Source organism: Rhinoraja longicauda, chromosome 6 (assembly GCF_053455715.1).
Source record: "Rhinoraja longicauda isolate Sanriku21f chromosome 6, sRhiLon1.1, whole genome shotgun sequence".
Taxonomy (NCBI): Eukaryota; Metazoa; Chordata; class Chondrichthyes; order Rajiformes; family Arhynchobatidae; genus Rhinoraja; species Rhinoraja longicauda.
The window spans coordinates 67,033,209-67,056,540 of record NC_135958.1 but is presented as its reverse complement, the minus strand read 5'-3'; the positions used below and the strand labels follow the sequence as shown (position 1 = coordinate 67,056,540).

Here is a 23,332-nt window from a genome sequence, read left to right as displayed (position 1 = left end):
CAGCCTATCCTCATCAATCATCTTTGTTGCCTCTTCAAAAACATTGTCAAGTTTGTGAGTCTTGGCCATTGTTGTGCTATACTTAAAACCATGCTTTACCAAACATGTGTAAGGCTGGCCCCTAATAATCTTTTCAAATAATTTTCCTACCACTGATGAAAGGGCTCACTGGCTGTAATTTCTTGGATTATCCCTATTGCCCCCCTCAAACTAAAGAACAATTCTGGCTATTTTCCATTCTTATCAGATCTGCCTGTGGTTAAAGAGGAAACTTAGATCTCTTTGCCCCAGCAGTCTCTTCCCTTTTCCTTCAATAATAACTTGGGATAGAGTTCATCAGGTCCTGGGGACTTATCCTCAATGTTCTTAGAAACCCAGCACCATCACCACCTCCTCCTTGATATCAATATACCCTAGAATATCAACCTGATCTCACTATCCTCCATATCCCTCTCCTTGGTGAATTCTGAAGCAAAGTGTCATTTAAGACCTCGCCCATTTCCTCTGGCACCAGGCATATGTCTTTGAGTGCTCTGACCCTTTCCCTAGTTAAGCTCTAGTTTTTAATGTTTATATAAAGTGCCTTGGAATTTTTCTTGATCCTACTTGCCAATAACATTTCATGGGCCCTTCCTTGTTTAAGTTCTTTCCTGTTGACTCAGGGTCTCATTTAACAGTGGAGCAAACTCGAGGGGCTAACTGAGACGTTCCTTGTGTCCCCACCTAATGAATCGGAATTTGGAATTATTGAGTGGCTCGAATTTTTTGAGCAGCTTCCCTGAGTTGGAAGATGACTGCTGAGTTTGGGTGATGACTTAGTTTTCCTGCGGACAGGATTTTAGAAGGTTAACGCAGGGGAGGAGGAAGGACGTATGCGGGGAAATTAGTATTAAAACCAGGAGAATTTTAAAATGAGGGCGGTGGTGGATGAGGCTTAAGGGAGGAGACTGTGCAGAAGCTGCTCCCTCTTTGCAGCTTGCAACTTTTCAGAACGTGTTGTAAAGGCTAAGCAAGGATCACAAGCACGAAAGGCCGAGCGGGTTCTTACATTTAAAGTTGCGAAGCTAGATGCAAGAGAAGCATTTTGAGTCAAAATAACAAATCATTTTGCTGTGGGGGTTGGTGGGATGTGTACAATATTCATCGGTCTAATGGCCTGTTCTTGTTTTCCTATGGACAGGGAAGTATTGTGAATTTCACAAGTTGTATGGGGAGATGCAGTTTGTAGAGGCAGCCAAGCTCCTGCTGCTACTGATGACGGCCCGCATTGCTCCACGGAGCTTCTGGATGACACTGCTCCTGGATGCACTTCCCCTCATGGAGCAGAAAGAGGTTGGTCACAGTACAGAACAAAGAACAATACAGAACAAGAGTTTCAGCCCAGCATGTCTGTGATGACCATCATGCCAAATTAAACGAATCCCATCTGCCTGCATATGATCCATATCCATGCATCTGTCAAAATACTTCTTAAATGTTGTTTTGTGTCTGCTTTCACCCATCTTCCCTGGCAGCAAGTTGCAGCCCATTATCTCCCTCCGGGGGGGTGGAGGAGGGGCAACTTGCCTCGTAAATCCCCTTTAAATATTCCCCCTCTAACCTGAAAGTTATGCCGCAACAATTTGACATTTCCACTCTGGAAAATAGTGACCGGTTACCCTGTCTAGGCCTCTCAGAATTTATAAACTACCATCAGGTCTATTCGCCTCTGACACTCCAGAGAGAACCTGATTGAAACATTTGTGACTCAGTTAATCATCCAGTATTTAGGATAGATCAATGCAGATCATTGGCTAGATTCTTCACCATGTTTAATGCATACAACTCCTGAGCTCAACCTGGCTCTTCTGGGGATTGGTTTAAACAGAGTTGTAGAGGGTTGCATAGGCTGCACTTGTCTCTCTGTTGTTGAAAGTCTAGGAGGGGCTGAGTGAAAATGCAATCCATGCCATTTTGGTCCTACAGTGTGGCACTTTGACCCTTAGGTAATCAATACTGTCTTCAGTATCTCTGGACCTTTTTGATGCACAAGAGCTTTAACTCCAAACGCAATAATAATTATATTTATGGGACAGCTTTAAGCTGTGTCTAAATCCTGCAGTATTTGCCCATGTTGTGCTTTTGTGGGGTGCTATGTCCCACTTCCAGCTGTAACATTCTTCCCATGGGTGTGGAATTACAAGAATTCTGTTGATGTAAAATGCATCAGACCACGATTTTTCAATTGTCCTTGATTGAGATTTACTGGGTTACGAAAGTCATCGATTGTTGCAATCCTGTTTTCTACATGTTAAGAGAAGCAGAATGCTGACTTCAAAGGGAGGGTTTTGCACCCTGTGATTTGAGCAGCTTTGGCAGCATTATCAGTGGCTTTGTTTCTCCTGGGCAGGTTATCTTTTCCACGGAGCAGACCTATGAGCTCATGCACTGCCTGGAGGATGTGACTGCAGATGAGGCGGAGCGAGAGAAGGAGGCACAAGCAGTGGGGGTAAGAGGTGCTTTTAAATGTGGACTATAGCGTTTGATATTCCCTGTCTTATAGAAGTCCAAAAGGACTGAGGAAACAGAATGAGGCCACTCAATCTGTCAAACATGTTCTGTCAGGATTAGCCTACTGGCTCTTTGATCAAGCTCCTTGATATTGACCATATTCCTGTAATTATTTTAAACACAATGCACCCTGATTCTGTATTCCATAACCTGGAATCTTAAAACCTCAGTTGATGCTCCCAAAATGCACAAGAGAATTCTGACTTTCCATTCTGCGTTATAGTGTCTAAAGCCTGGATCTGTCTTGTGTGCCTCCTTGCTCTGGGCTTCCCATTACTAGAGCAACTAGTTCCATGTCTAGAATTCCCAGGTGGGGAATGTGCCATGTGATTTATCAGTCCATGGCTAATGGTAGCCTTCCCTCTGATCTTGGACACCTGTTGGTCAATGGGCAAGTTCTCTCAGCCAACATCTCCCCATCTTTGCACCAATGGACAATGATTGGAGCCCTGGCTTGTCGACCTTTCAGGGTTAATCCTGACCCCTGTGTGTTTTGCTCTAGGCCGAGGACGACGTGGAGATCACAAAATTGAACCTCCTTCGATTGGCTTTCACTCGTAATCTGGCAAAAGCCATCGTCCAAGAAGGAACCCGTCAAGGATCTTGAAACTGACCTGAAAGCTGGAGAGTGGGAAGACAGACTGGTTTTGTAATTAAGGCTTTTTTCCCCCTCGTTTAGAAACTGGAGAAAAAATTGCAAATTAAAATGTTTTTTTATATAAATGGTAGTGACTGTACTCCTTAATTGCCAGCTACCTATTTTTGCATTTTCTGTGCCTCAGTCAATCTGATGTTGAAATGCAACCATCCTTTCACTCCTAGAATGAACAACTCCAGTAGTCTGTGTAGAAAGCACAAGGAGAGAGATCTTCCAACAGTCTGACGCTGCTGCTCTGGTCACAGTTCACATCAACCACTTCATGCTTCTCCTCTGCTGATTGCAGTGCTCTGGCTTCTGGTTGAGCAACACCAGACCAGTAACCAGAAACTCTCCCCTGAAAATGACCTGTCTATTCCACGGTTGTCTTTAATTAAATGGGAGTACCTGGTGGAAATGCGTGTAGTCAGATGGAGAATGTGCAACCTCCATACTGACAGCAGCAGAGGGTCAGAATTGAATCCGTGTTGCAGCTACCTGCTGCATCTCTTTGGTTTTAAATTCCTTCTTGGCCAATTCTATGCCCGTCTGCATTCCAATTCCACACGTTGAACCCCTTCAGAAAACTATATAAATAAAAGCCAAAGCCTGGGAGAAGGTTTCCAGAAGTCAGGACGATATAAAGATAAATTTATCATGCAAATGACAACAACGTAGAATTTAAAAATAACACTTTAAATTTGAGTTTGAACACAAACTGCACTGGATGCAGCAAGACAGTTTCAAGAATAAAATCTTGAACAATAAATACATTATACAAAGCAGCAACAACACGTGACAGCACTAGAAGGGGTGCGTGTCTGTACCTCTGAGCACCACGACACGTCATATACCGCAAAGCATTTGGGAAAGAGGAGGTGGCTGGGGAAGGGGGAGGAAGACTGAAACAATTTGCAACAGTTAAAGTACATGGAACGCAAGCCCAAATACTTTGTGCAATCTACAGAGAGCTGTGCAGTGCAAGCGAAAGGATCCATCTGGTGGGTTTGGTGGTTGACAGTGTCCTGTCCATAGGCGATGGAGCCTGGGCAGCTTGGAACAACAGACCAGCAGCACCACCTGTGCCCCAGATCCAACCCTCAATGCAGCAAGGGCAGAACTAAATAAAACCCTCTTATTGATGCTCATTCAAAGTGGAGTGTAATTTAAGAATCAGCACTGGACTGATGCACAAGGAGAAAACATTGAGACAGTTCATCAATGCTTGCGTGAAGCTACTGGGTCACCAGGAAGAAAGATCGGGGAGATGTTTTCCAGTCTCAGCCTAAGATCTGTCCAGGAAGTGCAGGTGTAAGGTCCCCTGACCTGATACCTGGCTGCACCAGCCATGGGGGACTGACGTCTAACCCAGAGACCACAACCAGAGTGTCTCAGCACCTCTGCCTCTGCTTTCCCTGCATTACCAATATTAATTTTCCTTTTCAATCCCACTGATCCTTTTGCCTTCTGAGCTTCATTAAGATGTGGAAGAGGCAATGTTACTGAGGAATAACCTCACCTTTTTCCAACACTTTGCAGCCTCCCTGACTCAACCCCATGTGTACATCAGCACCATTATTTGGTGCCCTTTCACCAGACTGTTATCTCCCTCACTGTCCCACCACCATCTCTTTGGTCATTTAATATTTTATCTTTTCACTCTATTACAAACCTCTTGTACTTTCCTTCCTACCTCTACGTTAAACCTGTAATACAATCAACCTGAAAGTTCATAAAACACAAAATGCTGGATGTACTCAGCAAGTCAGGCAGCCTCCGAGGAGAAACAGTTGAGCTTTCATGAGATATTCCTTGCTTTATGACCCAAAGATCACAACACAAAAGGTACCTGATCTGCTGAGTATGTCTAACATTTTACAGACCTGTCATGCTGGTCACCCTCTTGAACCTCACCCTGGCAATGATAAAAGAGTTTAACTGCAGAGGGAGCTACAGCCTGGTCCTGCAACTTCATCCAGTGCCAAGACCTTTGAATTCCCAGATGGCCAACAAGAGCAGGGATCTCAGTCACTCGAGAATTTGAGCCAGCAACCCAGGTGTGTTTAGCTGATGCAAGCACACCCCAGAATCAAATTTGGTATGGAATTTAGCTGATCAATAAAAGGATTATTGGTGCAGCAGGTTGTATCCTTTTCGGCAGGAGTGTTTGGAGGATGGAATGAATGTGGAATGGCTTTGGATATGGGCACAGAGTAGCCTTCACCGTGTGACAGAATAACACAAGCAGTGACAAGACTCGAGTCCTGTGGAAGACATCAACCCATTTCCACACCTTAATGCGCTCCTTCATCGCTTCCGGGAACTTCAAAAACAGAACAGATGACACAGTGCTTCAGTGGACGGCCATGTGTTTCAATTCATCACTGTCATTGGGGACAAAGGCTGTGAGCTGTGGCAGTCAGAGGTTTCCCCAATTCTCAGCTGGAGGGAACTGGTCCACTTCAGCAAGCTCCGAGCAGGCCTGGTGTCCCAGTGCAAAGGTCAGCTTGTACCTCAGCCGCACCTTCTCCTACAGACAAATACACAAGAAAAGCAAGGGTGATATGTGCATGGAACAAGCTGCCAGAGGCATCTGTGTTGGCATGGATGCCATGGACTGAAGGGCCTGTTTCCAGGCTGTATGATGCCAGGGTTAGTTTGAAGAGGATCTCAAAGGCTGTCATATCTCAGGATTAATCCTGGTGTCACAAGTGGCGAGAGTAGAAAAGGGAAAGTAAGTAAGTAGGATCACAACGTGGCTTAAGGCTTGGTGCAGGATGGTGGGCTCGATTCTGAAACGGGAGGCGCTATTCAAAATGGACAGATTGCATCTTGAGAACGTCCTTGTGGAAGATTCGCTGATGTGGTTAGGGAGGGTTTCATGTAAATCTGTAGGGAATGGTTAGATGGACAGATATGAGGAATAAGAAATAAAGGAGTGAAATTGTTGGAGAGCATCAGACAAAAAGGTTATATCACGTTAAATTGGAGGGATGAGGAACAGTTTAAGAAATAGAAAGGTGGGTTGAGATTGTATGAGTACAGTAGGCCAGTGAGATGCACAAATAGCTGCATTAGACTATAACGTAGTGGCAGTAACAGAAATAGCCTATAAATGGCGAGGTACCCAATAGTTACGAAAGATAGGAAAGGAGAAAGAGGTAGGGTAACAATACTGAGCAGGGAATTAGTTGGAAGGATTGCGGGGGGGACGGGGACGGGGGGACAAGCTCAGAATGCACTCGGTGTGTGTTAGGTAGCAGTAAGTGATCACACTCTGGGCAGCATGCTATCTGTCAGCAAGTAGTGAGAATGAACAGAGGAACAAATCTGCAGAGAAATTACAGACTAACACTACATTTTATATTGGGAGACTCAACCTACTGTTATTTGATGAGAGGAAGGAGTGAGAGGAATTTCAGAAATGTGATCGGAAGAACTTCCTTAACCAATTTGGAAGGAACTGCTCTGGATCTGGTACCTGGGAATGAAGTGTGTGGCACTGGACCATTGGGGACAAACTGCATGTGGTTTACATTAGCAGGTAAAGAGCAACCTAAAGTAGACCTTCCTAACTTCAATGATCTAATCAGGATAGAATAGAACCAAAAATGAATAAGAAAACTGTGATAGAACAGTCCCAGAGGTACAAGAAACTACTAGAACAATTCAGCAGCATCTGTGAGGGGGGGGGAAAGATATCGTCTACATTTTGGGTCGGAATTCTGCATCAGGACTGAGAGGGAGCTAATCAGGGCAGCAAGTTCCTCCAGCAGATTGTTGCTCTAGATTCCAGCATCTGCAGTCTCTTGTGTCTCGTCACCGACGAGACCGACAGGCGAGGTCATTCCCGCATGGAAGGGGAGGGGAGCCAAAGCTAGGATGAGGGAGGCACAATAAAACAGGCTGAGAACATATTGCAGGTGAATCTTTAAGCACGGTTGGTAGAAGTTGAGAAGGGAGTGAAGAGTGAATTAGGCTGGCAGAGAGAGAGAATGTGTGAAGAGAACGACAGTTCATACAAATATTTCACTGGCATGTAAACAGTAAGCAATTGATAAGGAGTGGGACCTATTGGGGTTGGAGGTGCAGGGCAAGGCTGAAATACTTTATATTGGCATTTACTAAGAGTATACTGTCGAAATATAAACAGAAGTGAGGATCGAGGCAGTGAATTGGGTGAGAACTGATCGAGGGGGATAAGATGTCTGGTCCAGATGGCTTCCATCTCAGCTTGTTCAGGGGAGTGAGGGAAGAGAATGGGAAAGGTCTTCCAATTTGGGCATGTGCAAATATTCACAAATGTGTTCAAAAACATTATTGGTAACTAGAGTTTAATACTGATGGTAAGTTTTTGAAGCAGTATTAAAGAGAAAATGTTAACAGGCAATAGAGATTTGAGCCAGCATGGATTTGTAAGAGGCAGCTTCAGTTTGACCAACGTACGTCAATTGTTTCATGAGAAGGTCAAAGGTAATGTCGGTGCATTTTAAGAATATGCTTGATCAAGTATCACATCAAAGGCTGATTATCAATACTGAAGCTGATGGAGCAGGAGGGTCACCGACACCCTGGGCACCAAAATGGACTGTCAGGAGGGCAGAGAGCAGGAACTGATGGCAATGTTGTTCTTCAGACTGAAGGACAGTGGACGGTTTCTTCCTCAGGGTCAGGGTCAGGCTCACTGCATTTTCCTGTTAGCTATGCATAAATGTGTTAACTTTGGAACGGAGAGTGACACTTTTAAAATGCTGATAATACAAACTTGGTGAAGTGATAAACAGTGAGGATGAAGGCACAAGGAACTGCAGATGCTGGAGTTTTATGTAGAACACAAAGTGCTGGAGTGGCTCGGCATTTCAGGCAGCATCCCTGGAGGAGATAGGTGATGTTTTGGGTCAGAGCCCTTCTTCAGACATTAACAAATGCAGCATTTCTAGGTAGGCAGGCAGGCAGAGTGAGCATACAAGCAGAAGAGGGAACTTGATACGGGGACGTTTGAGGTGATGCACTCTGGTAGAAGGGATGGCAAAAGACAATTGAAACTTAACAAAGTACTCAGGTGTGCAGCAACCAAGGGGCTTAGGGGATCATGCACACCAATCTCAAGCTGGAGTAACTCAGCGGATCAGACAGCATCTGGAGAAAAGGAATGGGTGACGTTTCGGATCGAGACCCTTCTTCAGACTGAGAGTCGGGGGGGGGGGGGGGCAGGACATTCTGAGAGAGTAGATGCAAAATCCATGAGATTTTGAGCTTCTTAAATACAGACATTGAATGCAAAAGCAGCAAATTAAGTGACGCCGTGGTTTGGCCAAACTGGAGCATCCATACCCAGTCACTACATTTCAGGAAGGATGCGTATTACCCAAATAATTCCAATGAGGAGAGATTTCAACTAAAAGGTTAGGTTAAAAATATGAACATGTTCTCCTTGAATTCAAGGCTTAAGGAAGAATTAACAAAGATGTAGAAGTCCAGGATGTGAAGGGTTATGGGGTGAAGGCGGGAGAACGGGGTTAGGAGGGAGAGATAGATCAGCCATGATTGAATGGCAGAGTGGACTTGATGGACCAAATGGCCTCATTCTGCTCCTATCACATGACCTTAATGAGAACAGTCAGATAACTGCCCAGAAAATCCGATGCTACAAGGAATTGGGGAAGGAGAAGAGTCGCTGGGTACTGAATGCAAATTTCAGACCAGAGATGCAGGGATTGTGCAGAAGAATTGTTGCAGGGAGTGAGTGGTACTGACAGAGGTAATGTCAGGTAATGGTTTCAAATGTGGATGAACATTTGAGGGAAATAAACTGCAGGGCTGTGGCGACAGAGCAGGGGAATGGGATGGATCGCGTTCTACGATTGAAAGACCAAGGACTCAATGGACTGAATAGCCTCCTGTGCTATAATAACAATGACATGCATACAAATGTACATGTGTAGAACCAGAGTTAAAGATGACCTCAAACACACATGCATAATCACCTCTGCACCCACACAAAAGGTACACACAGTAAAATGGCACACTGCACACAGGGAGAAGAAGCTAGGACTTGCCTTCAAAGGATTTGCCAGTAACATAACTTGTGTGATCGCAGCTGGAAGCAGGATAGGGTTAAACGGCGCCAACTCGGTCCCAGATGGAGGCTGTAACTTGACTTTCATTGTCTAGGGATAGACAGACAGACACCTCAGTGCTTACAACCTGTCCTTGAATAGTTGCTGCAACCAATCTACTGATTCCACAGGGAGATTGGAGAGGGGAGAGCAAGGACGCGAGGGGTGAGGGGAGATTGCAGGGACGAGGGGCAGTGCATGGAGGAGGGACAAGGGAGCTGCAAGGAGGAGGGGCAAGGGTGATGCAGGAAGGGGGGATGCAGGGACGAGGGGCAAAGGGGGATGCATAGAGGACAGGCAAGGGAGGAGTGGAAAGGGGTTTCAGAGAGGAGGGGGAAGGGGCACGGGGAGAGGGAGAGGGACCAGGCCGCAGGAGGGGAGGGGAGGGTGCGGTACGTCTATGGAGAGGGAAGGGCAGGGCGAGGGGATTGAGCAAGGCAGGGGTTCAATGTCGGGCCTGCTGTCAGCAGGTATTGTACCCTGGGTTCCCACCTTGGGCACTGCTGCCTGCAGCACGATGTTGGTGACGGGCAGGGGTGAGGTGTTGATCATGGAAATGACCACAACCAGCACATCCGGCCGTGCGGGAGGGCAGTCCTTTGCAAAGTGCAGCAGGATCCTGAAGCCACTCTTGTCGTACGCAGTCACTGGGAGAATACCGCCTGTGACAATGCAACACACCACAGTCACTAGATGATACAGGAGAGATCATTCTGCCCACCCAGTCCATAACCACTGCCTGTGAGCACTATCCCATGACCCCTGTCCACTGCCATATGTGGAATTTATTGCCACAGAAAGCTGTGGAGGTCAATGGACATTTTTAAGATGGAGATTGATAGATTCTTGATTAGTATGGGTGTCAGAGGTTATGGGGAGAGGTGTAGCTTTGATGGGCCAAAATGGCCTCATTCTGCTCCCACAACTTACGAACATATTTCTTTAGCGCAACATCTTGTTATGCTTTTGAAAACTGTTACTGAATCTGCATTATACAGTCATATAGTATATCCCAATCACAGCACAAACTCCATATAAAAATGTGTGGGAAGGAAGGTTTAAACCGAAGATAGTCACAAAATGCTGGAGTAACTCAGCGGGACAGACAGCATCTCTGGAGAGAAGGAATGGGTGACGTTTCAGGTCATGATCCTTCTCCAGTCTGAAGAAGGGACTCGACCTGAAACGTCACCCATTCCTTCTCTCCGGAGATGCTGCCAGTCCCCGCTGAGTTACTCTGACATTTTGTGTCCATCTTCCGTATAAAAACTCCTGTTCTTTGAACTGTCACCAATTACAAACATGTCTCCTCATCACTGACCCTCCTGCAGCTCCCAGTAAAATAAAATGACTCACTGCCGTCTATCAGCAGTACAGGAGCCCCCCACTGCCCTCGCCTGGGCACCTGCGGAACACACACGGACGACACAATATTGGTTAAGCAGTCAACTCCCTGTCCTGACAAGTTCCATTTCCCCGATCGCTGTTCTGCTGTTTGTTTACACCTGGTATCACTGCCCCGATTATGCACGGCTCTGAGAGCAGAGCTTACATATACTCACTTGGTTTAATCGTCTCTAGTGGAACTAACACGTTGGCAAGTGACACTTCTGGCAATCCAGTCCGGAGAGGACTGAGCGGCTGAGGGGAAAGTGAGCGGAACAGGGGGCTGCCCGGTGCTGTAGGTGTGCAATGGCCACTGCCACCCGATACCCCAGCCATGATACCCATCACACGAGAAACACTAGGGTGAAGAACAAAAACAGACTGGTTTCCTTTGTGAAAATATCTTCCACCACATCTCCGCTCTTTGCTTAGGTTATTTTCCCAGACAGTAACCCCTCTCCAGACAGTATGCCCAAAGAGAGTGGCGAGGGAAATCTCTCTCTCCCTCTCCCCTCCTTGTCGGATCCTTTACACTCAACTCTTCCCCATTGTAGGCAAATACCAGACTGGAGGGTTTTCAGTTATAAGGAGAGGTTGTATAGTCTGGGATTAGTCATGGAGTGTAAAAGGCTGAGGGTGACCTTACAACATAATGATAAGTGGAGTGTTAAAGGTGGACGGTCACACTCCTTTTCATAGGGAATAGAAGTCTGAAACAAGAGGGCATGGGTTTAGTTGTGCCTGATGGGAAAGATTTGAAAGGTACCTGGGGGGCAACTATTCCACACAGAGGGCGGTGCATAGAAGGAACAAGCTGCTGGAAGAAGTAGTAGAGATGGGTATAATTACAGCATTTAAAAGACATTTGCACAGGTATGTGAATAGGAAATGTTTGGAGAAACATAGGCCAGGCACAAGCAAGTGGGACAAGTCTGATTAAGCAACTTGGTCAGCATGGATAGGTTGGGTTGAGGGCCTGTTTCCCTGCTGCATTGCTCTGACTCGATGACCACCATAAGTAATAACAGACAGGAAGGACATCCACAAGCTAACTCACCCTCTGAGCTCTTCTCGGTGCTTCTGATCAAGTGTGTTCAGGTTGAAGATGCTGCTGCTCAACATCACTGGGGAGGAGGAACCCGATTGCAGATACTCTCCCGGAAACATGGAGACCAAGTGAGGTGCTGGCAACATGGCAGCCGGGCTGGATCGAGCGGCACACGGAACGGCGGCAACTTTTACTGAGAGAGGCACAGCCGGGGCGTGTGGGAGATGTGATGCTCCGGGCATCACCAGGAGTGACGGAAGAGGGGGCTGCTCAAAGAGATGAGCTTCCGACTGCACAGGACGATTGGTGCAGGAGCTGGACCCAGCCAGAGCTGGGGGCACAGTGAAGGGGTTGAGAACAGCATTGTCAATCTGGAACAAGAAAGCCATGTTAGAGAGAATAAAGAACATGACGCAGGATATATCAGCACCACCTGGGGCAGAGCCCATGAAATTAAACAGGAGCCAGGTTCACACAGGTGGGGAGGAGGTAGTGGGTGGGCTGGGGTGGGGGGGGGGGGGGGGGGGTGCGGGGGGAAGACAACAAGGGTGATGGAAGGACCAGGCCGAAATTGTACAAAAGAGTCAGAGGAAATGGATCTACCGGAAAACCTTTCAGCTGAGGTTCCTCAGGATCCTTGTCGATACCATTAAACGAAGGAGGATCATTCAAACCTGAACAGGAAGCAGATTAAAGATGGTTCTGTACTAAATCAGTTCAGTTTAGGATCGTTTAGTTCAGAGATACAGCACGGAAACAGGCCTTTCGGCCCACCGGGTCCGCGCCAACCAGCGATCCCGCATATTAACAATTATCGTGCACACATTAGGGATAATTTTTACATTTACCAAGCCAATTAATCTACATACCTGTACGTCTTTGGAGCGTGGGAGGAAACCGAAGATCTCAGAGAAAACCCCTAAACTCCGTACAGACCCACAGTCGGGATCGAACCCCGGTCTCCGGCGCTACAAGCGCTTTAAGGCAGCAACTCTACCGCTGTGCCACCGTGTTCTCTAACAAGCCCTGGACATCCTATCCCACTATATCTCAAAATGGTGATCTGATCCCAGTAACAACAGTGCACCTGCAGTCCAGTCTGTGCACATGCAATCCAGTCCAGTCCAGTCCAGAATGGGGTTAGTAGGGAGAGATAGATCAGCCAAGATTGAATGGTGAAGTAGACTTGATGGGTCGAATGGCCTAATTCTGCTCCTATCACTAATGAACTAATGAACAGACCAAGCATGGGTCACACTCTCGTAATCCCAAGTGGCCCTTTCACTGGGGTGCATATGGCATCTCTTGCTGCTGGTGCAAACACCAATGAGAGCTAGACTGTCCCAGACGACCCAGAGTTGGTCACAAAACAACAAGAAATTACCAAAATAACAGGCAACATTATCATGCAGTCAGCTCAGATTGGGAAATCGATTCATGTGTAGTTCAGGTTGAATGGTATGGTAGGGTACCGGCTAAGTTACCAGACTGCTATCCAGATTCCTACACTCTTGGTATAGAGATACTAGAGTACACTTCTTCCCACCCTGCTTCCTGCAAAGACTCTATCCCCTACTCTCAATTCCTCCGTCTACGCCACCCTGCTTCCTGCAAAGACTCTATCCCCTACTCTCAATTCCTCCGTCTACGCCGCATCTGCACCCAAGATGAGGTGTTCCATTCCAGGACATTCGAGATATCCTCATTCTTTAGGGAACGGGGGTTCCCCTCTTCCATCTTAGATGAGAGCCTCACTCGGGTCTCCTCAGTATCCCGCAACTCCGCTCTTGCTCCCCCTCCCCCCAGTCCAATGGCAACAGGGCCAGAGTGCCCCTAGTCCTCACCTTTCACACCACCAGCTGTCGCATGCAGCACATAATCCTGACATTTTCGCCATTTCCAACGGGTTCCCACCCCTTGCCACATCTTCCCATCTCCACCCCTATCTAGGTTCCAAACTGTGTTGTCCCAGGAGTCAGGCTTAGATTCTAGGTCTGCTAAATAAAATGTTACATTTCCCATCAATAGGAAAGTGGCACATTCCATCCGGGACTAAACCACAGACTTGGTGTGAACTCCACATATCCCCAAACTGATTCCAAATATCTCAATCCAAATATTCTGACAGCATGGACATGCAGAACCCTTCCACCATATCCAGCCAACTCTAATCGCCCAGACATTCCAGTACTGTGCTGCAAAGGGCCATGGGCTATTTGCACTGACATTCAGGTCTGCAGGGTTAAGATGCAGAGCACTTACCCAGTGAAAGCAGCTCCACATCAAGCAGCCCAATGGCACTGGTCGCGCTGGGAGGTTGCTTGTTCATACTTGACACTCCGAGCAAGCGAGACCCAGAATCACCCATGACGTTTGGCGGAGGAGGAATGATGGGGAATATCGGTACTGGAATGGGATCAGTCTTTGCAGAGGGCACATCTAACTCCACCAAGTCGATCAGTGTTCCTGTATCACTGGTTCCACTAGGGACTGCAAAAAGAATGGGGAGCTCATGTAAAACAGCGCATCAACACCACAAACAACCTTACAGCTGCTCCGAGTGCCCAATTTTTAAAATTATTATTTAAAAGCTAATTCATTAATTCCCTTTTCTTCTACTCAAGTCTTTCTCCAGCCCATAGATTGTTGCACAGGACAGGAAAAACCTCTAAACCAAAGTCTACATCCCCACTGCTCACTGAGTTATGGAGAAGGGTTGGATAGGTTTGAACTTTATTCCTTGGAGCACAGGAGGCTGAGGGGTGATCTTATATATAAGATCATGAGGGGAAAAGGTAGGGTGAATGCATAGAATCGTTTACCCAAGAACCAGAGGACAGGTTTAAGGTGAGAAGGGAAAGTTTTAATACAAACCAGAGGACAAGTTTTTCACACACAGGGTGATGGGTATGTGGAACAAGCCACCAGAGGAGGTAGTTAAGGTTGGTGCTATAACGACATTTAAGACGTTTGGACAGATACATGGATAGGAAAAGTTTCTAGGGATACTAGACCAAGTGGACCCATTGGGTCCAAACCTGCATTGGGGCAGCACCCTCTCCTCCCCCCCACCTCTCCCTCCTCCTCCCCCTCCCACCTCTCCCTCATCCCCCTCATCCCCCTCCCCCTCACCCTCCCCCTCCCTCCCTCCTCCCTCCCTCCCTAGGAGATAGATTTAAACTTTAAAATGTGAATAACTTAAAAAATATAACACCAATTTCAATGAAACTTCTTCCATTAGCACCAAAGGGACGACGGTGAGTAAGGTGGGCCTAAAATTGTCGCGCTATCGTGTACCGTTTTGGCTGTAGTTCAGGAACAAACAAATAAACAAACGAGAGTTTTAGTATATAGATGCGCTAAATGGAGACGGGTAGGATTATAGCATAGATGGAGCATCTTGGTTGGCATGTACAAGTTGTGCTGATGGGCCCATTTCCGTGCTGTCTGACTCTATGACTCAATGAATTAAATGTCACCCAGGGTGTGACTGAACCATCATAGCTGCGTGGTCTCTGCCACAGGTCTGGAATCCTTCCAACTCGAGATGTGAACAGCAAAAGCACATTATTCAGAGTGTGGCTTAATCAAACTACCCAGTGAAACAAACATTGACTGCACTTTCTACTTGTTCCACACATACAGGCTAGTTTAAGATTAATTAAACACGAGTCAAGGTCTGTAAGCCTGGAAACTAACAAATAAGGAGAGCGAGGGTGCTGAGAATTCCTCATTTCTGGTGAATACCATTGACTATTAAACAAATTACCTGGTGGCTTTGGAGGTTCAGGCAAACTGAGTTCTCCATTTACAGTCTGTCCTTGAACAATCTTCTTGTAGGAGTTTATAGTCCGTGAAAGCTCATCGCTTGCTTGTAGAATATCACCTGAAATAAAATGTCAAAATCATTAAAGGTCTTCTGAACCAATTAGTGACCGATCTTTCTTTTTAAATAAAGTTTTCCGGGCTGGCTGCCACTGGTACATCTTCATTTGTTAAACACAATTAAGCTGCTGACAACCTTCTACCGTTGCACCATCGAGAGCATCCTAACACATGGCATCCCTGTGTGGTATCTCAGCTGCACAGAGGCAGAGAGGAAAGCTCTTCAGCGGGTAGTCCATAGAGCTCAGAGGACCATCGGAACACAGCTACCAGCCTTGGAGGGCATCTACAATACACGATGCCTCAGAAAAGCCACCAGCATCCACTCTTCACACCCCTGCAACAGTCTGTTTGAACTTCTACCATCTGGCAGACGATACAAGGCCTTCTACGCCCGCACCTCCAGACTCAGGAACAGCTTCATCCCCAGGGCCATAGCTACTATGAACCGGTCCTGCTGAGCTGGATGGTCACATCGCACAGTGAACCGGCACAGATCTACTTGCACTTTATTCTGTTTTAAAACTGTTCTAATTTGTTTCATTGGGTTGTTTAAATTAATACTGACTAGCTAATTAATTTATCGCATCGTATGGGAGGCGCATTCCCAATCTCGTTGTACCCCTGTACAATGACAATAAAGATATATTGTATTGTATTGTATTATACAGCACAGGAACATGTCCTTCGACCCAACTCATCCATGCAGTCCGTTCCAATCCATGTACAGTACCTGTCTAAGTCTCTTTAAATCCTGTCATTATATCCACCTCCAGAGCTTCCTCTGGCAGCTCGTTTCATATATGCATCGCCCTCTGTGTGGAAAGGTTGTCACTTAGATCCCCCCAAGATCCTTCCCTCTCGTTGTAAATTTCTGCTCTCTCGTATTAGACTCCCCTACGCTGGGAAAAAGACTACAACCATTCACCTTATCTGCACCCCTCATGTTAGCCTCCTATGTTCCAGAGAATAAAATTCACAGCCTATCCTTATGCATCAAGCCCTCCAGACCCGGTAACATCCTCATTAATCTTTTTGCACCGTTTCCAACTTGATGACATTCTTCCTATAGCTAGCTAATAAAAATTGCAAACGATACTCGTGTGGTCTTACCAACGACTTGTTCAGTCGTAAAATGACGTCCCAAGTCCTATACTCCATGCCCTGACTGATCAAGGCAAATGCTTTCCTCATCACCGTCTTCCTGCATCTCCACTTTCAGGGAACTTTGTATTTATATCCCCAGGTGTCTCAGTTCAATGACACTTTCCAGGGCCCTGCCATTTACTGTGCAAGTCTTGTCCGAGTTTAACTTACTGAAGTTCAGCATTCTGCACTTGCCCGAGTTGAATAACATTTAATTTTTTCCCCCAATTGCCCAATTGATGCAGATCACATTGTAAGCTGAAATACTTATCTTCAGTGCCCACTGCACTACATATTTTGGTGTCATATGCAAATTTACTATTGTTAACAACATTGTCATCCAAATTATTAGTATAGTTGACAAACAATAGTGGATCCACCCCCGATCCCTGTGGCACAGGCCGCCAATCTCAAAAGCAACCCTCAAATTTGTTTCACCTCAGTGAAAATAGAGCAACCCCTAAAAACGGCTACCACTGAGTTACTTTTATATCCAGTTAGCAAGCTTACTCTGGATCACATGTGTTCTAAGCTTCCAGCTCAGCCTACCATGCTGGACCTTGTCAAAGGCCTTGCTGAAGTCCACATAAACACCATTTTCCATCCCATCCTCATCGATCCCTTTCGTCACCTCCTCAAAAAAAACCAATCAAATTTGTGAGATCCGATTTCCGCTGCACAAGCTATGCTTCAACAAAGTCTCCATTAAATGGATGTCACATTTTTGAATGTCACCTCAGTCTCTTTTTAACATCCAAAATCCTTCTACAGAAGATTGGCCAAAAGATTTAGATTTAGATTTAGAGATATAGCGCGGAAACAGGCCCTTCGGCCCACCAAGTCCGCGCCGCCCAGCGATCCCCGCACATTAACACTATCCTACACACATTAGGGACAATTTTTACATTTACCCAGTCAATTAACCTACAAACCCTGTACGTCTTTGGAGTGTGGGAGGAAACCGAAGATCTCGGAGAAAACCCACGCAGGTCACGGGGAGAACGTACAAACTCCGTACAGACGGCGCCCGTAGTCAGGATCGAACCCGAGTCTCCAGCGCTGCATTCGCTGTAAGGCAGCAACTCTACCGCTGCGCCACCGTGCCGCCCGTAAGATCCCACAATAACACCAAAGATAAATTAAAATCTCCTTTAGTCACGGCAAAGGACTGAAAATAAACAAAGTAAGCCAGCCAGTAAATTAAGACAAAGGAACCTTTTGCGTGTAGGCACTTTATCAAAACTGGTCCTTTTTAAAAATCAGATTTGGATAGATTTTCTCTGCATTTGCTAATCTGGTGTGATGCTGTGCACTTTACACTGATGTTTGCCTCCACCCAATTCTCCCACCCCCAACATAATTTGATGGTGTTGCTACCATCTCTGTTCATACATGAAAGACAACCAAGGTGCATGGTCAGTACAGAACCAGGGAACTTAAATTCCTGAAGACTTGGTGAGTAGTCACTATGTAACTGAGCCAGAGTCTGCAGATTGATCTGGAGTAATTTGACTGCAATCAAGGCGAGTTCTACAACTAACTTGATTTCCCTAGGTTATGTTTTCATGTGCATATATTGTGGTTGGAGGGATTGTGAGGGCTGGTAGTACCTGCTTGTCGCACCTCAGTCAAAATACTGTAGTTACTTCTACAACCTTTATCTGAGCATAAAATTGGGCTCAGCAAAGTCCCTTTGGTGGTCTAAAAGCTTGATATTTACTGTGGTGGTGTCAGCTACATAGGGACGAGGTACCGGGGAATAGCAGGTGGTTGATTCTCCAGTTGGAGTGGGTACTGTCAGGAGAGGAGGGGTGGAAGTGAGATGGCCACTATGGCCACCCCCAGCTACCAACACTTTACAAGAGGAGGCAGAAACTTCCCGACATACCTAAGCTGTTGTCATTGTCCTCCGTCTCACTCGCAATTTTGAACAACGCCCGCCTCATTTTCTCACATTGGTCGTATAGCTCCTGTAAAGCAGCAGAGCTAGAGTTATTTGGCTGCACAGTCTAACTTCAGCTTCATTACTGAACCCACTGCACCTTCTGCGTTATACTGCATACTAACCGATAGTCTTCAGTTGAATTACACATCCCCTTCTCCCCACCCACCCCCTCAACCCTCATTCCCAGTCACTTTGCAGAAATGCATTTAAAAGTGGGCAAAGAAGTATTACCAGGTAGAGCCAAAATCTTTTGTTAAAGAAGTGGCTTGAATGCAAGTCTCAGGTAGTAAAGAGACATACATAGCTTAGAGAACCTTTTCCAGAAAAAGGAGCCCCCATGGCCAATGCATAGTGGCACAATGTGGACAAAATATCAACTAGGAACAGAGAGTTTTAAGGGATGGACTTGTTGTGAGCATGGAGAGGATAGGATAGGTCACAAATACACTCATTTTAAGATGCTCTTCAAAAATATCTTCAGATAAAATTTGACACCCGTCTACATAATGATGCATTGAGGCAAATAACTAAAGAATCGTAATTGGAAGTTTAGCTCAGGGTCAAATGGATGGCTAGGTTCTGAACAGTATGACAGCCTCAGACAGTGGCCGGAGAAGAGAGTGGTCTTGGTAGCTAGTGTATGGAGTTTGTAGTGGGGGAAGTTTCTGCTTGTCCAAGAGCGGACAAGCAGACAGAAGCAGAGGGGTCAAGAGGTGATGAGGAAGAGCTGGTGTCATCAACAGACACGTTGAGTCTGATCGGACATATTTGTCTGGTGTCACAAGTCTAAGAATTGTTTTTTGCAAACTCCAAAGATGACTACGTGAAGACAAGGAGAGAAATTCCTAAATGAGACGCTCGAGGTAGGCTTGGCCTGATAAGATTCACCCAGATTAGTGCAGATCCTTGAGCGAGGCAACGAAGGAGGATAGCGGGCTTCACTATGTCAGAATTGGAAAGAGATCAAGGAAGATGATACATTAAATGGACATCATTTGCAGCTAATTAGAGACATTTCAATAATGCAGTAAGTGTGAGACCTGACAGGAGTAGTTCAAGCATGGGAGATGTAGAGAAAATTGGCATAGGTTTGGAATGACAGTACCATGAGGAGCTGCTGGCACGGAAATGGAAGTTTGTGACGGGGACAGAGGGCTTACAGGAACAGAGGAGTTAAGGTTGGGGTTATGATAGCACATCCAGAGAACACACCTGAGGGGAGGGAATTGTTCATATCCACTCACATGGGGACAGGAAAGAAAAATAAGTCAGGTCATCAGCAGTTTAGTGGAAAGGAGCAGAAGGTGGATCTCATGAGTAATACCAGCTTGGGAAGGGCATGAGAGATGAATCAGCATCAGAGTTTGGGCTGGTGGTGCCTTCAAAAAGATTTGACCAGCTAGAATGAGACAAAAAGCTGAGATAATGGAATAAATGGTCTCAGTTCGTGATTTTTAAAAAAAAATGTGAGGAGATAGGCAAGGAAGGATTTGAAAAGGTGGTTTTAGCAAAGACAAGTCAGTGATCACCTCTGCATTCAGAGGTGATTCTGGGGAATGAGCAGTCATCTTGGCTTATATCCTGATATGGTTTAGCAAAATCAGCTGACAGAACCATTGAAAGCCACACTCCTTGGAACTGAGGAGTGGAGATGGGGCCACTCCTGGTTGTGCAAGTGGTGGGATTGTGGGGCTCAGAGGATTGGAGAGGACATACACTGCTGACATAAAGGATACAAGATACTTGTAAAGGGACAGCTAAACAGATTCACAACTGTAAAAACATTGCGGCATGAAGAGGGATAAGCAAGAAGTCATGTGTTGGGAGGAACTGTAGATGTTGGTTTAAACCGAAGATAGACACAGAAAACTGGAGTAACTCAGCAGGTCAGGCAGCATCTCTGGAGAAAAGGAATAGGTGACGTTTCGGGTCGAGACCCTTCTTCAGACTGAGAGACCCAAAGGGTCTCGTCCCTAAATATCACCTATTCCTTTTCTCCAGAGATGCTGCCTGACCCGCTGAGTTACTCCAGCTTTCTGTATTTGTCTTCAGCAAGAGGTAACCTGGATTCAGGCCTGAGAAAGAAGGTTCCACATCTCCAAGATGTGAAAAGAACAGGCAACTGAATTACACCAAATCAATGCAGATGGATGAATAGGCGTTTAGACGAGTGGCTGCTTGTGAGTATGCTGGGCGAGAAGACTTTGAGGGTTGCGATTACTGAATTGTATCTGGACAACAGAGTGTTGGAGGGTTGAAGTGTGGAGGTGAAGTTAGCGTTACCATCATCAACTCTTTGTCCCCTTCTGATGAATCATCCTTGCTGTAATGGACCAACATTTCGTTCAAAAGACGAACATTATTGTTCACCTCCTCCACAGTGTTCATGCGTTTTGTTATTTTCTGCATTCGAGCTTCATCCTGTGAAAGGTGCAGAAGCAAAAAAAAAACTCCAAATTAGGAATGTGATCCATTCTCAACACACTCTGCAATGCTGCACGCAGCACACACCCAGCCTCACCTCGGTCATCACCTGGTGAGCCTGTCGAATTCTTCACCACAGACGCTGTGGAGGCCAACAAGCTCAAAGTATTAAGAGGAAATTGGTATATTTCTTGAGATAAAAGGATCATGCTCTATGTGGAGAGAGCAGGAATAGAGATCAACAACAATTCTACTGAATAGTACCGCAAGCGTGAAGGGCCACGTGATCTGCCCTTGCTCCTATTTTTCTATACAGTATGTAACTCTAATCAAACACTGTGGATGCAGTTGGATGCTGATGATCCACAGGCTTGGACCACTGATTCAAAAATGCTGGTTTGAACCCAAGAAGAATGAGTACCCTGTATGAGTCTCCAAAACCACAAACATAGCTCACACTCAAAGGCAATAAGCGATGGGCAACTAAGTTGGTCTTGTCAACAATGTGAATGGGAAAGTAAATTTCCCAGGGTAAGATCCAACAAAATGCTCCCTGCAGATACACAGGGGGATGTACCTACCTGGCCACCAGCTCACATCCTCGTCTAATCAGTTTCTTGCCTCAGCCTCTACCTTCTCAACCCTACTCTGGTTGGAAGTGGAACTATTTCTCTCTCCATCTTGCCAAATACAGTCCTCCCCACATGCATACATTCTCATTCTTCATTTTACACCCAGCCACCTCCCCATCCTCCTCTTACCTCCTTCACCATGTTTTTAATCAGTTTATTGGCCTCCTGTAGATCCTCGGGCTTTCTGCTTTTCAGTAACCTGGCTAATAGCTGAAAAACAGCATCAAATTTGAAAGCTCCTTTTGAATTACACGATGATGAACAAAACATTGCAGAGACTTGAAGCAACCAACCCCACCCTCACCTCTTCCCATAATGGCATTAGAGCAGAGAAGATTACAATGTCGACAATAATCCTGGGTGAACAGTCCATCCACCCTCAATGCGCGTCATCGGTTCCACCTCCTATCCCCATTTCGCTCCAGGATGCTCGTCTATTCCTCCCCACCATGGCCATGCTTCAGCACAGGGCACCAAACCTCCCCAGCTTCGCTGCCGAGAAAGATGGCCCCACCCTTGTCCCAGGATGCCGGTCCCTCTATTAATGTAGCTCTTACCCCAGGTCCTGGTCACTCCCTCCCCTCTCATTCTAGGACACTGGCCCTTCTTCCCCACTCCTCTGGAATGCTGGTTTTCTTCTTCCCCACTCATTCCAGGACACCAGTCCCTCCATTCCCCCCCTCCCCCTCCCCCCCTCCCTCCCTCCCCCCCCCCCTTCCCCTTCCCCCTCCCCCCCCCACCCCCTGGCCCAGGCCTGGTCTCTCTCTCTCTCTCCCCTCATCCTAGGCTGCTGTTTCCCTTCCACATCAGGGTGCCGTTCCCTCCTTGCCCCCTCAGCCTGAGCACCTCGTACCCCTCCTTCCCCATTGAGCCAAGAACGGACGCAGATTTGTGGGGAATGAAGGAGATTTTCTTTTTGATGATATATTTAAGAGATGGCGTCATGGTCAATAGCACATAGATAGGCCCTTTGGCCCAACTAGTTTGTGCTGATCAATCACCTATTTATGCCACAATAGATTAGCGGAGGATTATTCGCCCCACCTTCTCATCCACTCCCACCACTGTCGATCTCTGACCTACACAGGAGGCATTTTACCAAGACCAATTAATCTTGCAACCCACGCTTATGTGGGATGTGGGAGGAAATTCGAGCACCCGCAGGAAAACCACATGTTCACAGGGAGAACCTGCAAATTCCACACAGACAGCACCCGAGAGTAAGGATGGAACCCGGGCCGCTGGAGCAGCCAGATGATTTGGAAGGTGGTTTTCAGATGGACCGATATGTACCTTAGACTTTTCGTTATCTTCAAAGACTGTGTTTTTGGAACGTGCTGTTGGTGAAGGAATCAGGGTTTTATCAACGGGGATCTGAGGATCTTGTTGCAAAATACCTGCAAGAAGAATAGTATTTGATTACGTAAATCAGTTTATCAGTCACCAAAGGGTTGAAACGCAGCTTTGCAGATAAGCAACAGGGCTGGTACGCAGCATCATAACGTGGCCTTGTGCCCAACTTCAGCCACCCATGGAGGTGATTTATTTGGGCTTTTTGGT

At 46.4% G+C, this 23,332-nt stretch overlaps 2 protein-coding genes across 4 annotated transcripts in view; one reads left to right on the top strand and one right to left on the bottom strand.

Moving 5' to 3' along the window:
• nup85 (nucleoporin 85) overlaps window positions 1–3,245 on the top strand; it is a 42,720-nt gene extending 39,475 nt beyond the window's left edge. The window contains exons 18-20 of the mRNA XM_078401221.1: window positions 1,181–1,332; window positions 2,390–2,488; window positions 3,053–3,245. Coding sequence (XP_078257347.1) covers window positions 1,181–1,332; window positions 2,390–2,488; window positions 3,053–3,157 — 356 coding nt within the window. The 3' untranslated portion in view covers window positions 3,158–3,245. The remainder of the gene's footprint in view (window positions 1–1,180; window positions 1,333–2,389; window positions 2,489–3,052) is intronic.
• A 603-nt stretch (window positions 3,246–3,848) lies between these two features.
• The window catches only part of LOC144594537 (ADP-ribosylation factor-binding protein GGA3-like), a 34,639-nt gene continuing 15,155 nt past the window's right edge, over window positions 3,849–23,332 (bottom strand). For 2 of the 3 annotated variants that reach the window (XM_078401219.1, XM_078401220.1), the window contains 12 exons: window positions 23,066–23,169; window positions 21,902–21,982; window positions 21,000–21,137; window positions 18,660–18,741; window positions 15,510–15,626; window positions 14,003–14,230; window positions 12,344–12,414; window positions 11,750–12,111; window positions 10,869–11,050; window positions 9,799–9,968; window positions 9,247–9,357; window positions 3,850–5,717 (listed from right to left, as the gene is read on the bottom strand). In XM_078401219.1, coding sequence (XP_078257345.1) covers window positions 5,607–5,717; window positions 9,247–9,357; window positions 9,799–9,968; window positions 10,869–11,050; window positions 11,750–12,111; window positions 12,344–12,414; window positions 14,003–14,230; window positions 15,510–15,626; window positions 18,660–18,741; window positions 21,000–21,137; window positions 21,902–21,982; window positions 23,066–23,169 — 1,757 coding nt within the window. In that variant the 3' untranslated portion in view covers window positions 3,850–5,606. Of the gene's footprint in view, window positions 5,718–9,246; window positions 9,358–9,798; window positions 9,969–10,868; window positions 11,051–11,749; window positions 12,112–12,343; window positions 12,415–14,002; window positions 14,231–15,509; window positions 15,627–18,659; window positions 18,742–20,999; window positions 21,138–21,901; window positions 21,983–23,065; window positions 23,170–23,332 lie in introns of all 3 variants that reach the window. The other variant, XM_078401218.1, reaches the window with a different exon arrangement.